The 16,540-nt window shown below is 34.5% G+C and overlaps 1 protein-coding gene across 12 annotated transcripts in view; it reads left to right on the forward strand.

Annotated features, from left to right (window-relative positions):
- The window catches only part of SNX14 (sorting nexin 14), a gene marked incomplete at its 5' end in the record, with an annotated part of 52,611 nt that overhangs the window by 29,415 nt on the left and 6,656 nt on the right, over positions 1-16,540 (forward strand). For all 12 annotated transcript variants that reach the window (XM_084228048.1, XM_084228052.1, XM_084228050.1 and 9 more), the window contains 7 exons: positions 1,186-1,318; positions 3,124-3,325; positions 7,017-7,100; positions 8,697-8,797; positions 10,799-10,910; positions 14,121-14,161; positions 14,295-14,414. In XM_084228048.1, the coding sequence (XP_084084174.1) occupies positions 1,186-1,318; positions 3,124-3,325; positions 7,017-7,100; positions 8,697-8,797; positions 10,799-10,910; positions 14,121-14,161; positions 14,295-14,414 (793 nt within the window). The remainder of the gene's footprint in view (positions 1-1,185; positions 1,319-3,123; positions 3,326-7,016; positions 7,101-8,696; positions 8,798-10,798; positions 10,911-14,120; positions 14,162-14,294; positions 14,415-16,540) is intronic.

Consider the following 16,540-nt stretch of genomic DNA (forward strand, 5'->3'; position numbering starts at 1 on the left):
TTCATTTTACTTAATAGTTATTACATTATTTCAATAAATAAGTAAATTTTGCTTGTAGAATAATAGCTATCCATTAAATTAAACATTCAAAACAAATTGACAACAGTAATTTTTACTTGGGTATCTATTATAATAACACTATTACATAGTAAGCATGAGTTTTAAATTGGATAAAAGTTATGTTTTTATTTGCTGAAAATGGGACAGTAAACAATAATGGGATAAAATTTTGCTGTTTTTTGATTTTTTGTTGTTGTTTTCCAGATATTTCTGCTTTTATAAATTTACTTTCGAAAAAATTTTATAACCCGCATTTAATATATGGCAGAGCAGGCTGCTTCTGAGGGCTGCGTTTGCTTTTATCTTTATACTCATTGCTAACCCTTCCTTTGGTATTTTTTTTTCTTTTACTATTTTTCCCCCACCACTATTCCTTATTCCCGCTTGACCCTCCCTCCCTTCCTTCTCCCTCTTAAGGTCTGAAATCTTACTTAGCTTATTAGTGTCTGCTAGTTTTTATAAGTATTCTGCTTTGTTGAATCATCTGCTTTGCAAATGTCCAATGTATGTCTTTGTCATTCTGACTTGCTTTACTACACATAATTGCTTAAACTCCTCTCATTTTACTTTTTTTTTTATAATTACACTGAAGTTAAGTAAGTTGTATTTTATACTTTGTATCTTTTTTGAGTATGTGATTGTAAAGTTGAATTTTGCATAAACATCAGTCATAGAGGACAGAATTCTTTTTGTTTTCTGTTCTAAAAGTGAAAACTGAGAAGTTTCATATTTTCTTCTGTAACACTATTTCATTTTAGCAGTACAGTTCTAACTGGATATTCTGTACTGAACACTGTTCTTAAATATTTTCTGTTATGTATGGCAGCCTCCACTAGGGGGCTCTCATCTTCTGAACATTTCAGGTTAGCTAATGTTTTAAAGTTTGTAAAAGCTTCAAATGTGTATTAATTAATGTTGTCCAATTTGTTCATCCCTTTAATTTAAATGCTCTGTCACTTTTAGCTTCGGAGATGTTGAGACTTAATCTATGACTGAGAGCTCCAAACGGTTAACTGTATCTTTAGTTTACCCTTTTCACAACTATTTTTTCTTTATTAATTATCAGTAAGTTAGACTGTTGTGATAATTTATTGTGTAATTGATACACTTTTACTTAATATTTAGGAGCACACAGAAAAGAGGAGAATCATTTGGAATCAGCAGAATAGGTAGCAAAATTAAAGGAGTATTTAAGAGCACTACAATGGAGGGAGCTATGTTGCCTAATTATGGTTTAACTGAAGGTGAAGATGACTTTGTAAGTAAAAATCCTTTAATTAAATGTATAACCCTAAACTTACTATGGCATAAAAACCTGGATATGCTCACTTGTTCTTTTCCCTCTCCATCTTACTTTAGACTTCCTTGATTTCTCCGTTCTTTCATTAGTATCATTTCATCGTGGTACTTACATAATTTTTACAATTCTTGAGCATTAGTCATTACTTACTAAGGAAGAATGGTTTCTATTAAAGTGAGTTACTTCTAGTAGTCAAGCAATTTGCTACCTTTTGCTTAAGCTTTTACTTCATAACATCAGGATGTTAGCTCTTTCCAACCATAGGACCCAGACACATGGATTTTTTTTTTAATAGGTGTCCTAACCCTCTTGCCACGGAAATTGTGATCTGTAGATCAGCAGCACCTGGGAGCATGCTATAAATATAGAATCTCAGTTACTTGCATTTTAAAAAGCTCCACAGTTGATTTATATGCACATTATACCTTCCATGCTATTTTATTTCTCTGTAACTTTGCACATGCTGTTCTGTTTGAAATGGCCATCCTTCAATGACGTAGAAAATTCATACTTTCCCAGTTCAGCTGCTCTTCATAAACTCTGACCTGTGTCTTCAAGTAAATCTAAGCATTCCCTTCTTTGTGCCTCCCTTAGGTCATATGGTAAAGCAGAGTACCACAGATGCTTGAAAGTATATGTTTTATCATTTCTGCTCTGTAAATTAGTGAATTCCATAAAGGCAGATAGTGTCTTGTTTGTCCTTTTCATTTATTAAGCAAATCTTCATTGGCAGAGAGTCTGCATCCTGATTTTGCCTTTTAATGCCTCAAAGCACTGGGGATAAAAAGATAATTAAGACATAGACTTTGGCTTGAAGAAATTTACTGACTTGGGTATGAAAGGAATGAATAGTAGCAGTTGGATTAGGAGAAGGAAGTGGGGAAAGGAGTAAATAAATCCATTTCCTCTTCATCCCTTTATTTCAACTTTGTCTCACCACAAACTGATGAGTTTGTTAAGGAGGTTCTGATTTCTTCATAGTAGTTTAAATAGAAAAAATATTAAGACTTTTTCCTTTTTAGATCTAAATATAGCATTCCCCCCCCCCCCTTCTCTATGGCTTGTTTTACCATATAGTGTGGCTTATTTTAAACACTTGAAATTCTAGAAGCTAAGAGATGAAAAACAATCTCAATTTTATAGAGGTAGTTTTCCCTTTTAGGCCTTCTTTCCAACTTTATATTTTTGAATGCTGTAGTGAATATGTTTATGTCTGTGCCTTTTTCACAGTTAAAAATTTTTTATTTGCAATAAATACTTACATTAGAATAAATTCCCAGAAGGTGGAATTGTTTTATGACTTCTTATAAATAAGTATTGCCACAACACTTTCCAGAAGGGTTTTACTTGATGTACTTTGTAATCAGTAGTATATCACAGGTCCAGTGTGTTTGTTTAGTCTCCATCAGTGGCTGTTGTCATCTGAAAAATTTTACATTCCTAAATGAAAAGTATATAATTTTTGTTTCTTATTACCAGAGTTAAATTTTTTTATATTTGTGATTTCTAGCATCTTTTTCAAAATCTCTGAAGTGTCTATTTGTTTTTATATATAGGTGATATAAAACTTGTAGTTGATGCTAGTAACATTAATTTTAATTTTTTGTCTTTAGTTTTTCAGTAGAAAATTCAATGTCACCTAATTTCAAAATACGAAATTTATAGAATTTATATGAGCATGACACTTTGGAGTTGTATCTCTTTTGCTATAGGTCTAAAGGTTCTGGATGTATAATAGTGAAGTTACGTTAATTATTTTCCAGATTGAAGAAGGTATTGTTGTAATGGAGGATGATTCACCAGTGGAAGCTGTGAGCACACCTACTACTCCCCGAAACCTTGCTGCATGGAAAATTAGTATTCCGTATGTAGACTTTTTTGAAGATTCCTCATCTGAAAGGAAGGAGAAAAAGGAGAGAATACCTGTGTTTTGTATTGATGTTGAAAGAAATGATAGAAGAGCAGGTAGGAAGCTTTATGAATACCTTTTTTAAAAGATGCCCACTGTCTTTACCAGAAGTGATAAACATTTTGCCATTTCTAACTATTGAGTGTCACTGCAATATAAAACAAGTGTCCAGAGCAAAATATTGAATGAAAACTTAGGATTTTCTTGGTTATCTCTGTTACCAGTCACCTAATTTGTTGAATCAATACTTACTGAGTAGATACCTGCAAGATAACTGACAACCCACCAAGACATTTTATATCATGTTTTTTAAATGGTTTTGTTGCCATCATTATTAGGCATTAAATTTAGTTTTGACTACTATTAATGCACTTTATCAAGGATTGTGCTAATTTTTTTCAAGATTTATTTTTATTTATGCATATGAAAATTGGGGTATAGGTCAAAGGTACCAGGCGGTGAGAGGATTCACCAGAGACAGAGTGGGGAGCAGAACAGGCAGATCTACTGGAAATACACTGCTGAGGGGAGCAGTGGGCGAGACAGGATAGGTCTGCTGCTCCATGTGGGTTAGTTCCCTGCTGGGGGATCGAACTCATGCTGCAGTGGCTGGAGATAACTGATAGTGCTGAGACTTAACCCCTTGTGCTACCAGGGAGTCCTGTATTGTACTAATTTAAGACTGCATTTCTCTTCTTCCATTGTTGTGATAGAACTGATAAAAATATCACAACTTAACAAATTTTCTTTGTTTTCCTATCTTTTTTCTTTTGGTTGTTTCAGATGTGAACTGTTAGAGGGAGTGGAGGTAAAAAGCATCCTTAGTGGGATGGATAAATAGTTATCAACTTGGGTTTTGTCTAATAGGTGGCACAGTTGGCATAAGCAAAAGCACATCAAAGTTGTGCACATTTTGGGAATGATCAGCAGAAAAATAGAGCTGGATTCAGGAAGAGGAAACTATCTGTGAGGAAAGAAAGGGGTAAAGTTGTGTCAGAAAATGGTTTTGAAGGAAGATAGTATGAAAATCAGCTAATAATTCTCCTTATTCATTTTTCAAAAAGTATTTGCATTTCATTTTTTTCTCAGAAACTTATCCTATTCAAGAACATAAAGCCTATGAAAAGTGGTCAGAGTAGTTAGGTATGATTTTTTTCTGATTGTAGTTAAGTTTAAGGGAGCATCTTGGTCTATGTAGTACAGAATGAATGTTGATTTTGCTGTAGTTGCTATTAGTTCACTCTTTCTAGTTGCTGTTCTATCTCAGTATTGTAATGGGTGTATAAACCATTGTTGGTAGTCTGACTTAAGTTTCAGATAGTTTTGTTTTCATCTTTTGTCTGCCATATCTACTGAATGGTACTTTAGGTGTTGGAAAGAATGAAAACAAAGAACTTAGTTTCTGAGTTCAGCGTCCAGTGCCTAAAATCCGACTCTTCCTACATTGTTCATTTGGTTTGTCTGGAAATTATTTAAATTTTTTGACTCTTTAGATGTAAATATAAATGAATTTATATGAACATGTAGTAGCCTTCATCTCCTTTTAAAAAACTGTATGATACATATTTTTAAATATATTGGGAATATACTTTTATTTTTTGCATTTTGGACAACTATCTTTAAGTTTTGTGCTGTATTTTTAAATTTTTGACTCGACAATTTAGCCATAAAATAAAAACTAAAAAGTCTTAAAAACTGGGCCTCCCCGGTGGCGCAGCAGTTGAGCGCTGGGTTGCGAAACTGCGCGCGGCCTCTGCGGCGCCGGTTCGATCCCCGTCTGCTCCCCGGCCACCAGAGGAGGGTCCCACATGGCGTGCAGACCTCTCCTGCCGCCCGCTGCTCCCCTCAGCAGTGTCCTTCGGTCCTTCTGCCTGCTCTGCTCCCCGCTCTGGCTCTGGTGAATTCTCTCACCCTCCCGCGCTTCTGACTGTACCCAGTGCATGTATAAACAAAACAAACAAACAAACCAGCAAACAAATAAATAAAGCATGCCTCTATAAAAAAAAAAAAAATTAAAAAAAAAAAAAGTCTTAAAAACTTGTACTCTAAAGATGTTTTCATCCATAATGCTGCAGACTTTCATTGTTAGTATTATGTCTTAGGAAGTGATGTCTATGAGGTGGAGGGTAACAGTCTATCATTTATTAACTTGATTTTACTTGTATAGAAACTAGCACTTTCAGGATTTTAAAAACCAAAACTAAATATAATAAGATCTCTTAAAAGCATTGGTGGAAAGAAAAATAGGATTTGCTTTATAGGTTGTGACTATAACTGGTTGATTTTTTTCTGAGTATAGTAGGTGTTGCTTTGGGATTGTGGTTTTAGTTGACTTGGTCCAGTGTACTTCCAATTTATGCTGGAATGGTCTGAAACACTAATAATTGCACTAACATTTACTCTATGAGTTCTACATTGTACAAAAGTGCTTTATGTGGATCATTTTATGTAATAGGTATAATTATTCTACGTCTAAGCAAACTATTTTACACTGAGGTTTTTTTTTTTTTAAAGATTTATTTATTTATGCATACAAGAACTGGGGTACAAGCCAGAGCTGTGGGGGGGTTATGAGGATTCACCAGAGACAGAGTGGGGAACAGAACAGGCAGATTGAAGTACACTGCTGAGGGGAGCAGCCTGTAAGTCAGGAGAGGTCTGCTGCACCATGTGGGTTGCTCCCTAGCTGGGGATTGAACTCATGCTGGCAGTGGCTGAGGACTTCATAGGTTGCGTCTTACCCCTTTGTGCCACCTGGGAGGCCCCTGAGGTTATTTTTCAAGGTCATATATATATATATATGTCATATATATATATATATATATATATATATATATATATAGTAAGTTGGGGGTACTGGGATTGGAACAGGAAGCTTGACCTAAGTTATTTTATTTTATTTTATTTTTTTTAAAGATTTATTTATTTATTTATAGAAGCACTGGGCACAGTCAGAAGCACGGGAGGGTGAGAGAATTCACCAGAGCCAGAGCAGGGAGCAGAGCAGGCAGAAGGACCGAAGTACACTGCTGAGGGGAGCAGCGGGTGGCAGGAGAGGTCTGCGCACCATATGGGACCCTCCTCTGGTGGCCAGGGAGCAAAGGGGAATCGAACCGGCGCTGCAGAGGCCGCGGGCAGCTTTGCAACCCAGCGCTCAACCGCTGTGCCACCGGGGAGGCCCCCTGATTTATTCTTTAAAGCATTACTTCATACTATTCAATTTGGTAGTCACTTAGCCACATGTGGCCATTAAAATTAAGTTATATTGAGTTTCATTTCCTTAGACATTTCACATGATTGATAGTCATGTATGGCTTATAGCTACTATATTAGTGCAGATAATACAGAACATTTTCATAATTGCAAAAAATTTCATTGGACAGCACTGTTTTATATTGTAATAGCTCTGGAAAATTGGTAAATATTTATTATTGAGACTAAAAATTGACAACAAATCTTTATGAAATAAATAATTTTCACTACATTTTAAAAATTAGCATAATTGCATAATTTTTTTAAGTTCTGTGATTCTGTTGTAGAAAAAATTTATACTTCATAAGTAGGTGAACTTTATTAATCTTTACTATTTAATTAAAAATTAGAATATGTTAATGTAATGGGAAAATACTACATTGTTAGACTGGAATAATTTCTGTATTTGTATATTTAATGTTTTAAATATTGCATCCTTTAGGTAATAGTTTGTGAAATTATTTATTACTCAGTATGTATTCATCCAATTTACAGTTGGGCATGAGCCTGAACATTGGTCTGTCTATAGAAGATACCTTGAATTCTATGTACTTGAATCAAAGCTAACAGAATTTCATGGTATGTTGTCTTTTTTCTATAAAACATTATATATCAGATTTAACTGACATGAAAAGCTGTTGAATCAAGATAACGTTTTAAAGTTGTTTTACCAAAGAACTAATTGACTTATATGAATACTCATTGGCAATAGGAGTGCACTTATTTCTGCTTATTTTATACTTTTGAGGCTTTTATAGTGCACATTTATTGCTTTTTAAATACTAATTTTATCTTGATGTGGCAGAGAATTTAAACCAGACATTTCAGAGTTGCTCTGTTCTTTTGCCCACATCTTCCATGGCAGATGTTATGATTTAGTGCTTAGTCTTGGATACAGAAACAAAACTTGTAGCTGAATGTTTCTGTTGAGGGTAATTAGAAAACAAGAATTTTCTTTTAGTTTTTCCTTACTTCTCACTCTTTCACCTGTGTCTATTTTAGTTAGTATCAGGGTTATAGTTAAGAAGTATTTCCAGTCATCTTGTAAAATTAGTGAGTTTGATTTTTGTGGTCTTTTTTTTAAAAAAAAATTATTTATTTATACAAGAGCTGGGGTACAGGCCAGAGGCGTGGGAGGGTGAGAGGACTCACGAGAGACAGAGTGGGGAGGAAAACAGGCAGATGGACCGAAAGCACTGCTCTCCCAGACCGAGAGCACTGTTGAGGGGAGCCATGTGGGCATCCGGGCAGTCAGAAATAGAACCCATGCTGCAGAAGCTGTGGGCAGCTTCACAGCACTGCACTCAACCCGCTGAGCCACTGGGGAGGTCCCTGATTTTTGTGGTCTTTTAATCATTTTATTTTAAAAAAGTTCTGCAGAGTAGCCCTTCATCCAAATAGAGGTTGGTTCTGAGCTAAGTACAGGGAATGTTGTTTAGCCTGCTGTAAAAGCAAAGCCCAGGATATGGAGATTATTATAAGAAGATAAAGAATACAAGATGCATTGTTTGCCTAGATTTTTGAGTTTGTGTTTGTCTTTAAATGATACTGTCTTTGCCTTTGCCAATCTGGTACATTGCTCTCTTTACCTTGTTCTTTCTTTGACAACTTTTCCTTTTGACTTAGTGTTGTGAGAATATAATTTATCTCCATACTTTAAAATCCTGCATCAACCAAAATTGGTTGGCTTTCCAATAATTTTTTTCCTTTAGGTACTAAAATTTCTCAAATTGTCAGCCCCATCTGAGAAAGCATGTCCATGGTTTTTAAATTTTGTTTTAAAATTTACACAGCGTTAGCAAAATGGTATCTCTTTTTTCCGTGAGGGAGTAGATATCTCTTTAGTAATAAATTTGGTTTAGTAGAATTTCACCTCCTTCTAAATAATCTCATGATCCATTTTTGAAGCTCTTTTACTCTAGTATAGAAGGTAAAAATGTATCAGTGAAGAGTGGTTGTTGAGTCAAAGTGATATTTTGCATGTCTATAGACTCAAGTTCTTTGGTCTGGACTTCTGACTAGCAACTCTGTGATTTTTGTCACAGTTCTCTAAAGGTTAATGCCATATCTCTACAAGGCAGCATTATGAATATGAATTTGCCATAATAAAGTATAAGCTAAGTTTTTAAAATAATGGGATAACATAATAATAAGTTTCATATACATTAATTTCAGGCACATTTCCTGATGCCCAGCTTCCTTCCAAGAGGATCATTGGCCCTAAAAATTATGAATTCTTAAAGTCAAAGAGAGAAGAGTTTCAGGAATATCTTCAGGTATATCACTGTTAATTTAAAACATTGCTAATCATAACATTCTCTAATTTTAATTTTCTCTTGTACATATTTACTACTTATTTTTATTTTATAAATATTGTGTGTATATTAAAGTTTATTTTCATGTGGAAATAAATTATTGTCAAGAGCATACTACTGAATTATTAGGGAGAAGAAAGTCTTGTTTTGGGTTTAGTTGGCTTAACTTGCACATTGAAAGCAATATGGGAAGTTAAAGGAAGCAAGAAAAAAACCTCTTGGTGTGAAAGATAAAGGCAATCTAAGACTGCTGGATAGGTTTTGCTGTTTTCATCTTATTTTTTGTTTTATTTTATTTAAAAACATTTAAAAATATTTATTTATGCATACAAGAACTGGGGTACAGGCCAGAGTTGCGGGGAGGAGGGTGGTAAGAGGATTCACCAGAGACAGAGTGGGAACAGAACAGGCAGACTGACTGAAATACACTGCTGAGGGGAGCAGCGGGTGAGACAGGAGAGGTCTGCTATGCCATGTGGGTCACTTCCCTGGCTGGGGATTTAACTCATGCTGCAGAGGCTGCAGATAACTTCACAGTGCTGTGCCTAACCCCTTGCGCCACCAGGAGGCCCTTGTTTATATATATATATATATATATATATATATATATATATATATTTTTTTTTTTTTTTTCCTGAACATTGAATCTTCCCTCCTGTTTTATTCTTCATTTTTTTCCCTCTTTGTAGTTTGTTGATGTTTTTGCAGTTTCCTTGGGCTCTCCCAACTCTCTACCATTTACCACCTGGCATCCAGTTCCATTTTTCTCACTTCTGTGTACACTGTATTATGTAAAAAATGTAATCGATATATTATTTCCATTGATAGTTCAATCATGTTAAAAATTACTTATTTGAAACTTCTCTAAAATAAATGACCATCTTTCCTTAGTTAAGGTTAGAAAACCAAAGAGTACATACTTTTATGTAATTTATGTAAAGGTCTCTTTCATTTGGGCATGGAATTTTGTATTTTTATTATATTAATTTAGTTAATTTGGATGCTTCCTAGTAAAAAATAAGCACTTTTTAAATTAAAAACATTCAGAACACTAGAGAGGTATTTACATTATATTTCCTGTATTGAACTGTTGAATATTTCAACCCAGAAGTGTTCCCTATATAATCGTTCAGTAGTATGAAAATTGAAAAGGGAATTAACTGTTAACTACTGTAAGAATATTTGAATACAGAATATGCCTGTGTCTTTGTTGATACAGTGAACTCACTATTTGAACTAATTCTAAGAATTCTAAGAGTGGAAGTACTTTATCGTAGAAGAAGTATTTTCTGGCAATGTGAGAGTTAAAGGTTGCAGTGCAAATATTTTGTTTATTTAGATTTCTAGTCATAAAGTTTTGTGACTGATTTCATAGTTATGAAGCTGCCTCAGTTAATATTAGCTATAAGAAATCAGTTTATATCGTAAGAAAATAGTGTTGCAAAAATAGCAACATATTTTCCAAGTAATTTCACATTTAGTTTCCTGCAAAACACTTCATGTAGTTTCTTTTAATTGTTAAAGTTGTATGATATTGTAATACTTGTTTTGTAGTTAAGAAATTCAGAAATAATATTAGCTTATGTTTAATCTTCCTTTCTATGTATCAGGTACTATGCTAAATCCTGCATATTAACAACACCATAAAGCAGGTAGTATTGTTATTTTCATTTTGCAGATGAGGAAACTGCCTCTTGGCCAATTTAGGAATTTTTCTAAGGTTTCATATATATATTTATATATAGCTAGCAAACAGAAGAGCCAGAATTCAAACCCACTCCTGTCCGACCGCAGAGGCTGCTATGCTATGCTATTCTCTCTATAATGCACTTTTGTTATTATTCTGAATGTAAGTTAAATTTGGGGGATTTAAAATTGTTTTCATGGTTTAAAAAGCCATATGCAGGTTGTAATCACCCTTCTAGATTTTTAAACTTTTTTTCCTTTTTTTGTTAATTCAAGAAACTTTTGCAGCATCCAGAACTGAGTAATAGTCAACTTCTGGCAGATTTTCTCTCCCCCAATGGAGGAGAAACACAATTTCTTGACAAGATACTCCCAGATGTTAATCTTGGTAAGTCAGTTTAAAGAATCATGTATGAAAGGATTAAACTGGAAAGAAAAGAATCAGTCATTTTGGATTAATTTAGAGAAATGATTTATGTGTAAAGCCATGTGTCAGACTTTAAAGAGCCTTTTACACACTGTTAATAGGAATATAAATTGCAAGACCACTTAGAAAAAGTTTAGTATAAACTGAATGCCCTGGCAGGTCCTCTGTGTAAGATATGTATTCTGAAGAACCTTGTTCCATATTTAAGAATGTTCATAGTAGTGTTGTTTATAATACAGCACAAAGGAAATAATACAAATGTTCATCAGCAATAGAATGAATGGATAAGTTGTGGTAAATTAACAAAATGAATATTTAAAGCAGTGACTACCTATAGCATGTGGCTATGTGTGTAAAGTCAAAACAGATGAAACTAACACAAGCTGGAAAAGTTAGAATGAAATTGTTTTAAAAAATGAGGAAAAGCAGTATTTCTAAATATATTTTATGTGACTTAAGTATAGATAGAGCATTTATAAATGAATGTGTTAAAGTGGGCATTTAGCTTTCATCTGTATCTCCTCATTAATACATTTATTTGAGCCAAAATATTTGTTGTGTGAATGTGGGTTCTTTTATCATGGGAAAATATAAAGGAAAATATAAAAAATATTTGGCTTAATATGATGTTTAGGAGATATCAATAGAATTGGGTAGGCTTGGTTACTGAAAGGGTTTGACTGAAAGAGAAGCAGTCAAAGAGGACCCAGGTTTCTATTTAAAAGACTGAATAAATGCTGTTTTTTGCTGGCATTAGGAATAAATAAAAAGCTTGTTGAGTTTATAACATCTAATTGAAGGAGCTTTTGTAAGGCAGGAAAGGCCAGGGAGCGGATTTGAGCAGAGATTTGAGTGTTAGTCGAAGTCATATTGAATAAATAACTTGGCTCAGGTAGAATATGTAGAAGAGAGAAATAAGCACAGCACAAAATTCTCTAAGGAATTTAGAAAATTCTAAGGACAGAGGAATAATTTTTTGGGTACCAGAGGAGAGATAACTTGGTAGATGGCTGGGCAGTTTACATGTTGTAAAACAATCTCTGCTGTTAATTTTAATTATTATGTTTCCTGCTGTTGCCACAAGTCTACTTTTTTCCAGTTATACTAAAAGAAATTTAGGTTATATTTATCAATTTTGAGTGATATTTAAAGTCATTCTAAATGCTTTAGAAAAATCTCAAGGTGTTTGTTATTTTATTTTATTTATTTTTTTTAAAAGATTTATTTTTTATTTATTTATACAAGCATTGGGTACAGTCAGAAGCATGGGAGGGTGAGAGAATTCACCAGAGCCAGAGCGGGGAGCAGAGCAGGCAGAAGGACCGAAGTACACTGCTGAGGGGAGCAGCGGACGGCAGGAGAGGTCTGCGCGCCATGTGGGACCCTCCTCCGGTGGCCAGGGAGCAGCCGGGGATCGAACCGGCGCTGCAGAGGCTGCGGGCAGCTTCGCAACCCAGCGCTCAACCACTGCGCCACCGGGGAGGCCCCAAGGTGTTTGTTATTTTATAAGGGAACCTAAGAGAGAAGATGGAGAAGAAATTTTGGCTAACAGGATTGGCATATAAATGCTTAGTCTAAAATTCAAAGTATAAACTATACAAATAGCTAATTAAAATGTTTTAGCAACTCTTAAAACTTTTTTCTTTTAACTTATATGCTATTTTAGATATCTTTATTCACTATTGTTTAAAATCTTTTAAAAGATTTTTTTTAAACATTTAGTTATTTATGTACACAAGAACTTGGTACAGGCCGGAGGTACAGGGGGTGAGAAGATTCACCAGAGACAGAGTGGGGAACAGAAAAGGCAGACTGACTGAAATACACTGCTTAGAGGAGCAGCAGGCAAGACAGAAGAGGTCTGCTGTGCCATGTGGATAGCTCCCTGGCTGGGGATCGAACTTGTGCTGCAGTGGCTGCAGATAGCTTCATAGTGCTGCTATGAAGTGCCACCAGGGAGGCTCCTCAAAGATTTCTTTTTTTATATATATTAATTTTTTTTATTTTTTACATCATTGTTCATTTTTAAACAATATTTGCTTCCCCCCCACCCCCTCTGGTGTAGTCCCCATAGAGTTTCCTTCCCCAAGGCACCCGTGCACCATCACCTCAGTCCCCTGTGCTCCTCCCTTCCTCCCTCTGATCCCTCTCCCTCCTCCTCCCCTGCAGTATGTCTCTGATTTATAATTGCCGGTTTTTGCTTTGTGTTTTGTACTATTATTATTTTTTTACACTGATGTCTTATTTGCTTCCCCTATATTCCTGCTATAAGTGAAACCATATATTTTTCTTTTTCCTTCTGGCTTATTTCACTGAGCATAATTCCTTCTAGTTCCATCCATGTTGCTGTGAATGGCATAAGTTTATCTTTTTTGATTGCTGAATAATATTCCATTGTGTATATATTCTACATCTTCTTGATCTAGTCATCTATTTTTGAGCATTTGGGTTGTTTCCAGGTTTTACCTATTGTAAATAGTGCTGCAATAAACATAGGAGTACAGGTGTTCTTTTGAATCAATGTTTTTGTGTCCTTGGGTAGTTCCCTAGTAGTGGAATTGCCGGGTCATATGGTAGCTCCATTTTTAGTAGACTGAGGAACCTCCAGATAGCTTTCCATAGTGGTTGGACCAGTTTGGACTCCCACCAGCAATGTAGGAGAGTTCTTTTATCACCACATCCTTGCCAAAATTTGTTGTTGCTTGTTTTTTTGATATGTGCCATTCTTATTGGTGTAAGATATCTCAATGTGGTTTTAATTTGCATTTCCCTGATTATAAGGGATGTTGAACATTTTTTTCATATGCCTGTTGGCCATTTGCATTTCCTCTTCCTTCAAAGATTTCTTAAGGAAATGTTCAAATACATACAACAGTAGGGAAATTTGTATAATGGACTTGCTTACCCTATTTCAATAAATAGTTACCAAAATTGGCATGTTCCATGCCTCCTCCCAAATTTCCACCCCAATGGATTATTTTAAAATAAATCCCAAATGTTGTAATATAATTAAGAATACTGTGTTTATCATAAGTTTCTGTTCCGAAATGGTCGTTTATAAATAAATTTCACAATTTTACTTTTTATGACTGTTTAATATTTTAAATTCATGTGTGTAGTTATGAGGTACATTATGCTTTCATAAAATTAATATTTTGCTTTGAATTTCAGGAAAAATTATAAAATCTGTTCCTGGAAAACTTATGAAAGAGGTAAATAACTGATTTATGTGTGTTCTATAACATAATAGTTATAAGCATACTTTTATCAATGCATTCTAATGGGTTGCATGATACTACAAATTATAATCTTGATTTTCATACTGTGAACTCTGTGTCACCACAGAAAGGCCAGCATTTGGAACCTTTCATCATGAATTTCATTAATTCTTGTGAATCTCCAAAGCCTAAACCAAGTAAACCAGAACTGACCATTCTCAGCCCTACTTCAGAAAACAACAAGAAGGTATGTTACCATTGCCTTAAGGAGCCATTAAGTTTTTTTTTTTTTTTAAAAGATTTATTTATGTATGCAAGAACTGGGGTACAGGCCAGAGGTACAGGGGGTGAGAGAATTCACCAGAGACAAAATAGGGAACAGAACAGGCAGATTGACTGAAACACCCTGCTGAGGGGAGTAGCTGGCTAGTCAGGAGAGATCTGTTGTGCCATATGGGTTTCTCCTTGGCTGGCTGGGGATCGAGCTCTTGCTGCAGAGGCTGCGGATTGCCCCATAGTGCTGTGCTCAACCCCTTGTGCCACCAGGGAGGCCGAGGAGCCATTAAGTTTGAAGTTGCATTACTTGAAATGACTTTTCCATTGTAAGGAAAATCCTGGGTTACTAAAATGGGTGGTATGGAAATCAGTTACAGAGTATAAAAGGTGTATTGTATGTAGTTGCTTGGTGGTTTGCTTTAATTTGGTAATTTTTTTTAACCAGTGTGTTTGCAAATTTCTTCCATTTCTATATTTGGGGTATTTTTTTTTTAATTTATTTATGCATACTAAGAACTGGGGTTCAGGCCAGAGGTGTGTGTGTTGGGGGGTGAGAGGATTCACCAGAGATGGAGTGGGGTACAGAACAGGCAGATTGACTGAAATACACTGCTGAGGGGATCAGGGGGCGAGTCAGGAGAGGTCTGCTACCATGTGGGTAGCTCCCTGGCCGGGGATTGAACTCATGCTGCAGTGGCTGCCGATAGCTTCATAGGTTGTGTCTTAACCCCTCGTGCCACCAGGGAGACCCCTCTGGTATTTTTAGGGTGTCAATCACCAACTTCAAACAAGGAATTAATTGCTATAATATATTTATTTTTATTTGATGGTGTTATCTAATGACATAAAATATTTCATCCACTTGTTAAAGCAAGTATTTTGTTATATATATGTTATATATATGTCTACAGTATTGAATTGTGGGCCCTGGGAATATAAAGATAAATACCCTATTCTCAAGAAGCTCAATTTAATGTCAGAGTATAGTGTCCAGTATTGGGAGCAATGGGAGCTCAAAGGACAGCCTCCTTATCCCCTAAAAAAAAAAAAAAAAAACCCTTCATTTTGTTTGTTAGTATTTTTAAATGATATCTTTAATATTTTTTCACATTATAACTTTATTGTTGATAAGCAAAGATACAGTTGAATTTTTATCCAGTAATCTTGCTGGGCATTAATTTTAGTAATATATTTATTAAATCCTTTTGATTTATCCAATTATCTGAAAATTATGGCAGTTTTGTTTTATTCATAGATAAAACCCGCTATACAAAGAGGATGATTTCAGTGTATTACCATTAAATAGTATAGTGTAGCATTTTTCATAGATACAAACTTATAAGTATTATTTTGGGTGGAGCATGTATTTTTCATTTACCTTTGAGTATAAATGTAGAAACAGAGCTTGCCTTATATGACACTGTTTTGACTGGAAAATGTTTGAATGCATTTGTTCTGTGTCATTTTAATCATAGATAATTTTTTATGAGTTTAATGATGTTTACCTCCATGTTTATGGGTGCACTTGGCCTGTAATTTTTCCTGTCAGGTTTTGGTATCAAGATTATATTTGTCTTTCTATTCCTAACTTGTAGAGTTAGAATTTGAATCATTAGTTCATTAAATATTTGATAGAACTTATTGGTGAAATCATGTAGGCCTTTGTAGGAAAATTTTTTTTTTTACAATCAATGTAACTTTAAAAGTGATAATAATCTTCAGGTTTATTGTTTCATTTGTTAGTTTTTGATAAGTTATATTTTTCAACAAATTTTTCATTTTGCTAAATTTGGACATTTTTTGATGTGAGATTGTTGACATATTCTCTCTTCTTTACACTTTCTCTGACGTATGTAGGTATTTATGTACCTTCTTATTTTTGAAATTGTGTTTTATTTTACTTTTTTAAATCAATCTTGCCAAAGATTTTGTCCCATTTTTTATTTTGGCTTTGTTGATCTTTTCTATCATACTTTAATTTCTATCAGATCCTTAATTTCTGCTCTTTATAATTGATATTTTTGCTTATTTTGAGCAGAAAATGAGGATAGATTTAGTTTTATTTTATCATTTCAACTATAAATGATCTTCATCTTT

The sequence above is a fragment of the Talpa europaea genome (genome assembly GCF_964194135.1).
Source record: "Talpa europaea genome assembly, chromosome: 2".
NCBI lineage: Eukaryota > Metazoa > Chordata > Mammalia > Eulipotyphla > Talpidae > Talpa > Talpa europaea.